Here is a 9,705-nt window from a genome sequence, read left to right as displayed (position 1 = left end):
CACTTGAGTCTTTGCCCTTTGTCATGTTGAGCTCTTAATTGGCTCAACCCATCACATTGCTAGATATAAAGGCTACAATCCCTAGACTAAGTAGGTCTCTGGCTGGGGTACGTAGTCTCAGGCAAGACAGGCAGCGTACGAGAATATAGAGCCCGCTCCCTCACCCAGCTCCCTATAGACTGGCTTTTTAGGAGGACTAAGAAACTGATACATGATCCCAATTTACTTTTTCCTTATCTTCCATCTCTCAGATAGGAAACCCTAGAGGGGAAGCTTAAGGGCCAGAGGAAGCCACCAAGGAGGAGACGGCAGAAAGATGGGGAGTGGAGCCAGTGCTGAGGACAAAGAACAGGCCAAGAGGTCCAAAGAGCTAGAAAAGAAGCTGCAGGAGGATGCTGACAAGGAAGCCAAGACCGTCAAGCTGCTATTGCTGGGTGAGCGAGATGGGAAGATGAGCCAGAGAAGGAGAAGGTACTGCTCCTTCCTGCTTATCCTGGATGGTAGGTGGGTTCTAGCCCACTGTGTGGGGAGGAAGGATGGCAGGTCATTTTTCCTCTCCCCATCCAGTCTCAGGCTAGGGGATCAGGAGTTCTAGGGCTGAGCACAGCCACCCCAATGAGATGCAGAATGCCAAAGTTACTCTGGAACTGTTCTGCTCTTCCTTGAACCAGGAATAGTGTGAGGGCCAGAATGCACCTACCCATCTCCAAATTTAACCAAACCTAACACCTAGCAACTTAAGCAATTATCATGAACTCTGGGCTTGCAGACACTTACTGAATCTGCAAACACAGAACTCTGAGTCAAGGACTCAGAAGAGGACAGTGGACTCAGAAGTCCTACCATATAATCAGTGTCATGTAGTCCCAAGGATAGGCCTAATGGTTCTTACCAAGTATACTGGTTCCTTCTCCTTGCTTTCAGTAAAAAAATTTGTAGAACTATTAGAAGTGGGGAGCCCTGAGTGGGGAGGAAAGGAGTCTTTAGAAAAGTCCTTTCCTGGCTTTCTATTCAGCAGCTGCCTCTAAAGCCCCTGCCAGATGGGAGGCTCATCAGCTTGATGAGCTCCTAAGCAGATCACGGGTTTGTGCTGAAAAAAGAAAAGCACCTCAGTCGGTCAGAAATTGATCATGGCTGTAAACAGAGGCAAAACAATAGAGTTTGGGACACCTGGCTTAGGAAAAAACCCCAATGGTAGTACAGAGGTAGGCAAGCTGGAGCAGGTAGGATCTTTATAGCAGAAGACTGGCTATAAAGGAGCCTGGGAACTAGAGCCCCAAACTAAGGCACCTCCTTTCCCTCAGCTGATCTGTGGCATGGCCCTAAGGACACACTGAAGAGTACATCTCTGTAAGCAGACTCCAAGGAGCCCAGGAGGCTACAGAGGGGAAAGAGATGGCAAGGCCACTGAGAGATGTTTTAAGCCTAAGCAGCTTTCTTCTACATTCAGGATAAGAAGCTTAGAGGGACCAAGCACAGGATAAGTGGGGAGGGTTAAGGCATCAGGGATAGTATAGAGTGGGGGAGAGAGCTGAAGGGTATGCGGGTCCTTGATAGAGGGAGAGTGGAGTGTGAATGAGGATATAAGAACATTTTAGTCAATAATGGAAACAGTAAGATAACGAAAACATAGTATTTCAGTGAGGTGATCCAGCTTTCTCCAATCCCGCCCCAAGATCACTCTCCTGAGTAAAAATAGGCAGAGCAGAAATGTGTTAAAAGAGTTCCCCTGAATCTATCAGTGGTTCTCAACGAGATTTTGTACATCCCCATCCCCACCCCCACCCCAAGACACTTGGAAATGTCAGGAACATTTTTGGTCGTCACAGCTGGAAGAGTGGAGTGCTACTGGCCTCTGCCAGGAGTGCTGCTAAACACCCTACAATGCACAGGACAGCCCTCCACAGAAAAAACCATCCAGTCCAAAGTGTCAATAATGCAGAGGTTGAGAAACTCTCCTCTAATTCCAGATCAAATGGCCTGAGCTCAAAGCTGACAGAAATTGGGGCAGCAATCATCCCTATGTGTTCTCCCCTAACAAGGCTCCCAAGTGAGCAGTGGCTTAGACTTCTCACGGGCCATCTACTGGAGGGTTGGGGAGAGCCAGTGGAAATATGAAGCATAAGCATTTCTCCCTGCAGGTGCTGGGGAGTCAGGAAAGAGCACTGTCGTCAAACAGATGAAGTGAGTAGGAACAAAGCCCCAAAGGACTGAGGTAGGGTGAAGAAGTCAGTAGAGCCAGCGGAAGCATGGAGGATAAAGGGCTCTTTATCTGGGTTCTTAAGGAACCCAGATGTAAAGGATATAAAGGATCTTATTCCCTATGTCCCTCATCTGCATGCCCCATGTCCCTCACTCTCCACTTTGGGACAGCAGTAAGAATACAGAGATTGGATTCTTATGACCCTTTAAATCCTCCCAGAGTCCCAATCCCTTAGGTCTGGTTACTCAGGTCCAACGAAGGGCTGGGTGTCTCCTCCTTGCAGGATCATTCATCAGGATGGCTATTCACCAGAAGAATGCCTGGAGTACAAGGCCATCATCTATGGAAATGTGCTACAGTCCATCCTGGCTATCATCCGGGCCATGCCCACACTGGGCATTGACTTTGCTGAAGCAAGCTGTGCGGTACGTGGTTAAGGGTGGGAGGAAAGGCTAATGAGAACAGGCCAGTGGCCAACGAGCTATGAGGAAGCATGGGTCAGAAAAAAGTTTATGTAACTAAAATCCCACGTGCTGAGCTTTAAATCTTTTTACTTCAGTCCTAGCAAAGCATGCAATTCCTACCTTTATAATAAATGTTTATTAAAAAAAAAATCTGCTCTCAGCTTCCTCTGCCTTTTTGTCTTATTTTACCATTTAAATTGTTCCCCTCGGGTTCTTTGCCCTGGCTGTGTAACTTTTATAAGCCAAATTCCTAGTTCCAGTATTGTCCCTTTCCTAGATTTGAATCATTGAAAAAACAAAGGTGATAGGTTCCTGTCTATCATCTTCTCCATTTCATGGTCAATCTGGTCTTTAAATTTCCAATCTCCCTGCAGCAGAGGACCCACATTTTGTGGCAGGACACTCACTTTTGGACTAAGGATGGAAGATGGACACACCACGGAGGAAGCCCCTGGGACCTCTGTTATCCACTAGGCATCCCAGGACTGGATATATTGCCACCTTCTACATCTCAGAAGCACCCTCAAAAATTAATCAGTGTTTATTTAGAATCTTTGCTGGACACTATCTCCACCTTAGGCTTTGGTTGCAATGCAAAATGCTTTCCTTTCAGCAGAATTCCCAAAAGCCTCCTGGAAAGCCATTACTCTTGTGTAATTCTCATCCTGGTTTCTGCCTTACAGGATGATGGGCGACAGCTCAACAACCTGGCTGACTCCATTGAGGAGGGCACTATGCCTCCCGAGCTGGTGGAGGTCATCAAGAAGTTGTGGAAGGATAGTGGGGTGCAAGCCTGCTTTGACAGAGCTGCAGAGTACCAGCTCAATGACTCGGCATTTTAGTAAGACTCTGATTGGGGAGGGGGTGGGATGAGACGTCAGCAACTTTCTAGGAGAAATCACAGCCAGCCAAAAATTTTAGGCACTGACAGCCGGAGACCCAAGGATTGAATTCAGGCTGCATGCCTGTCTTGTTAGGCTTGAGCAGTGTTTTACTATGCTTTGAATTTAATGCCTTTACATTGGGACATTTGCCACAGTTCCCACCACTCTGTATTGCTTTACACTGGTTCACTGCAGCCTACAAAGCTGAAGACTCAAAATTCAACAGAGGTGCTCTGTTTAACAGCCCTCAGCCCCTGTCTTCTTAAATCAAACACGTAGCCTCTCCTTTCAGAATCATGAACACTAATACAGCCCTGCAGTTCTGCCGTGCATTCTCCTAGGAGGCATGATTCATCATGGCCCTCTCGGGGCTGAAATTTCTAGCTGGCAACACAGGCTCTACTTAAGCCACTAGCCTAAAATGAAAATCTCCTTCACCCATAGCATCTTATGTCAAGGTGCCAGGGCACAGGACACAAACTGCCAGAGCAAACCAAAGAAAGTTGGTCAGGGATTAGAGAGCACCAACTTTGCAAAGTTGGTCCCCAAAAGATAAGTTTATCAATCCTACCTCAAACAGCATGATATCATAGATGGGCATGAGCTTCAGAGTCAAACAGACCTGGGTTTAGCCCCTGTTTTATCACCTAATCTTATAATAAAGTTATCATTTACTATCCCTGGAGCACTCACTCACTTACTCACTCAGGCCTAGGCACTGCTCAGTGCATTAGGTACACATTTTCATTTAATCTGCACAATATGCCTTTATGGTAGATAGTATTTTTTATTAGTCCTATTTATAGATGGAAAAACTGAGGTTCAGATAAGTAAATTAACTTGCCCAAAGTCATATAGATAAATGGCAGAGGCTGGATTTAAATCCAGGTCTATTTGTCCACAAAGTTGAATGTTTTTTACAATATACCACAATGCCTCTTGTCCTGGACAAGTTATTTAACTCTTCTGGATTTTTCCTTCATCTGTAAAATGAGATATGAAACTTGAAGGTTTATGAGGTTAAATGAGAATTTAAATGTGAAAATGTCTGGCATATAGTTAATTTGCCCTCCCTCTTTCTCTCAGTCCTCTAACTTCACATCTGCCTTCCTTTTTTTTTTTTTTTAAATTTATTTACTTTTTAATGGTAACTATCAAACAAATACAAAAGCAGAATAATACAATCAATCACCTGGCTTCAACTGTTACCAACTGATGGCCACTCTTGTTTCATTTTATCTCCATTCCCCACTAGAATATTTTGAAGTAAACTCCAGATATATCATTTCATCCTAAAAATTTCACTATGTTATCTCTAAAAAATAAAGGTTCTTTAAAAAAAAAAAGAATCACAACATAATCATCTCATCTAAATATTTAATAATTCCTTAATGTCATCAAATATCCAAGTCAGTGTTCATTCAAGTTTCCCCAATTGTCTCAAATGTTTTCCCTTCAACTTGATTCAGGATATAAACAAGGTCCATGCATTGGACTGATTCACATCTCATATATTTCTAAAATCTCTTTTAATCTACTTCTGCTTCTTGATGGAATTTTGGCACCCATTTAAACCAACAAGTCTCATTCAAGGGTCTAGAAAATCTTGTAGTCAGGTGAAACACAAGGAAAAGTTATCTGACTTGACTTAAATGGAACAGAACCTCTGCCTCAAATGGGCTTGTCCCTCAGCCCATCCCACACTTCCTTTTGTAAGGACACAAGAGGGTTTGAAGGAGAGACTCCCAGATTTAACAATATGAATTCTAGGCTGGTTCTATCACTAAGTTAGCTATATGCCTTTGGGTAAAACCCTTCACCTTTCTTGACTTTGGCTGTGGAAAATCTAATATTATCAATGCCAATCACTTTTTTCCAGCTACCTGAATAAATTAGACCGAATTACAGCCCCTGACTACCTCCCTAATGAGCAAGATGTCCTACGATCCAGAGTCAAAACCACAGGCATTATTGAGACCAAGTTTTCTGTCAAAGACTTGAACTTCAGGTGAGTACATGGTTCCCAGGGAGCACGTCAGATACCCAAAAAGGGACGTAGGTATGCTTCTTGGCTTTCACAAAAGCCCAGTCTGACTTACTCCTACCTCTCCCCCTTTCCTTTCCACTTCCCATCTTACTAACTGGCCCCAAAGTTGCCACCTCTGTGGGGTAAACACCAAGTGCATGTGGGTCACACATTGGGTATACGTTGGAAAACAGGTGTTTCTTCTCTCAGGATGTTTGATGTGGGAGGGCAGAGATCAGAGAGAAAGAAGTGGATCCACTGCTTTGAGGGAGTCACCTGCATCATTTTCTGTGCAGCCCTCAGTGCCTATGATATGGTGCTGGTGGAAGATGACGAAGTGGTGAGTGACCTTTGCACCAAGCAGCTTTGATAGGTAATTCCCCCATGACCCTTCCTCTAAACTTTGTGTCACTCCATTACCCCAACTTGGGTGCTTTCAGCTAACACTAATAGTCTAGCAGTCTTCTAGCAGACCAATGTCTCAGGCAAATAATTCTAGAAAAACCTCTTCTTCTGCAGGTTCTAGGTTAGCACTTTAGAGCTCCAGATTTACTGAGAGCTTGGTCTCCGATTAGACATCCAAGTATTACTTGGGACATCAAAAATCTCATAAGAGATACTGAGTATTAAAGGGATAAGTGATCATTAACTTGGCAATGCAAAGGAGTTACACTTAGTAGTCTCTCAGGCTGCCTATGGAAGTAAAGGATAGATGAAAATGATAGAGCAGAAAGAACAACGTACGATGTGTATCTTTATGCAACATGATAGAGGGGTTGCATACTAACCTCACTTGGAAGCCTAAATATATACTCAGTGTCAACAGGACTACAGAGAGACTGGCAAACCAGTTTTCTCACATGCCACTTAAATTGGCGGCTGGAGAACTACCTGAGGGTGGTTCTCTTGAGCCTGTGGAGTTTTACAAGACAGGAGCTCTGCAGGAACAGTGTCAGCCCATCCAGGTACCTTCCAAGTTTAAGACAGGGCATGTCAAAGGCATGGAAAACGACAATTTTACATATGCATCTGCTCTGTAAACGGAGGCCCACAGTTTACTGATAGAAGACAAAGCTTCTATCCTTCTATCCCCCGCTCCAGTTCTTCTCCCTTCTTCTTAGTGGTTCAGGTTGACATTAGAGCACTCTGAATATCTTCTAGCCAAAATGTCTTAGAGAGCCATTCATTTTCCAAGATCTCTTCCATCTTTAACCTTGAAGTCTAGAAGGTCTTGAAGGGTTTTTATAGGAGTATTAGCAATGAAAAAAGGCTACTAATTAGTTTTCTTTATTAGGTGAAAAGATTGAGCCCAAGTCAGCTAACAGCACACTTCAAGACCCTAAAGGTCTGCTCCCTAACAATAGGCTGGTTTGGAGCACTGGGTAACCTCTGGACTCTGCAGATTATAGCACTACTTCTCACTCATTGAAAGTGACAATCAGAGAAGGAAATAATGTAGAAGTGCTTGTGTTGTGGCATTGGGAAATTCTTTAGCCCTTACCATTTGGCACAACGGCCAAATATCCCTATTATGTTCCTGCCTGAACTGAGATCTGGGACTTTTTAACAGAAGGCTATCAAAATCATCCTGGAGATGTACGTGGACATATATTAACTTGGGCCCAGTTTCAACCCTGAATCAGCAGCCCTTAAGGATATCAAAGTCCTAAGCTGTGCCCTGGTTGCCAAAGATCTGCATAACATTTACTGTACACCTATACACCACCTACTATCATGGACACTATACATACATGATCTCATCTAACGTTCATAATAATCCTGAGATAGGGAAACTGAGATTCAGAAAAGCTCAGTACTTTCCCCCAAATCATACAGTTGTGATATAAAGAGGATTAGAAGGAAGTCAGATCTCTTTGGCTCTACTCTACCACACTAAGAAAGAGATAAGGTGTTCCCTACCTTTCCTTTTACATTTGGAACACTGGTTTCTTCAAGGGGAGCAAGAACAGGAAGTAGACAGATATCCCGTAAGCCCAACCTGATATCTCTGATGGTGTTTCCTCTTACTAGAATCGTATGCATGAGTCACTGCACCTGTTCAACAGTATATGCAACCACAAGTTCTTTGCGGCTATTTCCATTGTCCTCTTTCTCAACAAGAAGGACCTCTTTGAGGAAAAACTCAAGAAAGTCCATCTCAGCATTTGTTTTCCGGAGTATGATGGTAAGTGCCAGGGGCTGGAGACAATTCTTTCATAGTAATGACGGGGGGCTGCCTCATTTCCTATACCAAGGAGACATAAAGGAACTTGTCTTTAAGGAGTAGTAAGTGTAACTCCTCTGCTTTGCCAAGTTGATGGTCCCTTATCCCTTTAATATTCAGTTCCTCTTATGAGCTTTATAATGTCCAAGTGATATTTGGATGTCTAACCCGAGAAACTTGAGCATTCAGTTAGAGGTTTAAATTCAGATGTCTCTGGAATAGAGCAGACATTAGATTCAGGAGACCCATCAACTGTTCAGATGATAACTGCCAGAAACCAAGGGTGGAGACACAGAGACACCTCTCTCCTCAAATTCTTTGCTCAACTCAAGTGGGAAACACTGGAGTGCAATAAAGGAGAGGGCCCTCCCTCCAAAAATAGGCCCCCAACTGCAGCTGTCTAATACAACATTTCGAGGATCAAGTGAGTCACTTAAAAAGTGAGCAACTAAGAAGGGTTAATTTATCCCACTTCTTCACTATTTTTCTGGAAAACCAGGGAACAACTCTTACGAGGATGCAGGGAATTATATCAAGAGTCAATTCCTTGACCTCAACATGAGAAAAGATGTCAAAGAAATCTACAGTCACATGACCTGTGCCACAGACACCCAGAATGTCAAATTTGTATTTGATGCAGTTACAGATATTATCATCAAAGAAAACCTCAAGGACTGTGGACTCTTCTAATTCTCACCATTCCTCAAGTATACGTTCTATAAACAGGTTCAGAATCTGGGTAATTTCAAGCAGAAAATTTTAGGTCAATATACCATGACAAGAATACATTCATTCTCCCTTGGAGATGGAGTATGTATGACTGCAATTGTGTCTCATACGTTCTTTTAAAAGTGGGATAGCTAGTACAATGTAAAGAATGCAAGGCCAGGAGTCAGAAGACCCAGGTTCCAGTACTGGTTCTGCAACTTACTACAAAAATGTAAATATTTCATTTCTCTGAGCCTTGAGTTCCTCATCTATAAAATGAAGATAACTTCTCTATACTACTTCACAGGGTTATTCTAATGATCACAAACATAACTGAAGGAAGGGAAGGCACATAAAAGCTGTGTGGTTAGTGACAGAAAGAAATCCTATATAAAAGCTCCCATATATGAAATTCAACACCAGGTTTTTAGATGAATTATCCCAAACAAAAGAGCAAACCTTCCCTGCAGTCTGCAAAAAAACTAATTAAAAACAGAACCTCACTAAACCTACCACCCCTTTTTACTAACAGACCTTTATGTATGTGCCTTAGCTCAGAGACCTGAATCACCAGATAGAAGATGTGAGTTTCTTAGTTTCTAAGGTACACATCCAGAAAGGTTTTTTTTTTTTTTTTTGGCCGCTCACACTGTTTGCAGGATCTTAGTTCCCCGACCAGGGATTGAACCTGGGCCCTCGGCAGTGAAAGCGCAGAGTCCTAACCACTGGACCTCCAGGGAATTCCCAAAAATGATTTTTATTAAGCACAGATTATCCCTCTGCTCCCAAACTGCCAAAAAGACTGTGTTCCCTATATCTCTGCAAGTACAGGGATACTTACTCTGTAAGTAACTTTATCAGCTACACAAGACACTTTCTGAATAAACCTGGAGGACAGAACACACTCCTACTTGGAGTATTAATGATTTTATTGCTGCCACTTCTGTATCAGAGAATTTAGAATAAGTGAGCAATCCTAAAATCCTTGTTTCAACCACTAGTTTCAGGAGAACAAAAAAGGCAGCTGATTTTGCTTTAGGCACTGAAAATCTTTGCAGTTGGGTCCATGGGATGCCTGGCTGAAAACAACATCTCCCCAAACAGGCCAACAATTAAATTATTCCCTGAACTCCTTTGGGGGGAAACAAAGCTTGTATTTATCTTGACAGGAGGTGGTGAAGTCAAGTACAGATTTA

The 9,705-nt window shown here is 43.1% G+C and overlaps 1 protein-coding gene across 1 annotated transcript; it reads left to right on the top strand.

The window, feature by feature from the left end:
• The first annotated feature begins 316 nt into the window (after positions 1-316).
• On the top strand, positions 317-8,491 carry GNAT2 (G protein subunit alpha transducin 2). The gene is made up of 8 exons (XM_059927337.1): positions 317-434; positions 2,142-2,184; positions 2,487-2,628; positions 3,351-3,508; positions 5,431-5,559; positions 5,788-5,917; positions 7,609-7,762; positions 8,301-8,491. Exons 1-8 carry the CDS (start codon positions 317-319, stop codon positions 8,489-8,491), a joined length of 1,065 nt encoding a protein of 354 aa, XP_059783320.1.
• Positions 8,492-9,705: the final 1,214 nt, after the last annotated feature.

This window comes from Balaenoptera ricei, chromosome 1, assembly GCF_028023285.1.
Source record: "Balaenoptera ricei isolate mBalRic1 chromosome 1, mBalRic1.hap2, whole genome shotgun sequence".
Taxonomy (NCBI): Eukaryota; Metazoa; Chordata; class Mammalia; order Artiodactyla; family Balaenopteridae; genus Balaenoptera; species Balaenoptera ricei.
Note: the sequence above shows the minus strand (reverse complement) of the source record. Positions and strands in the feature narration are given on the sequence as shown.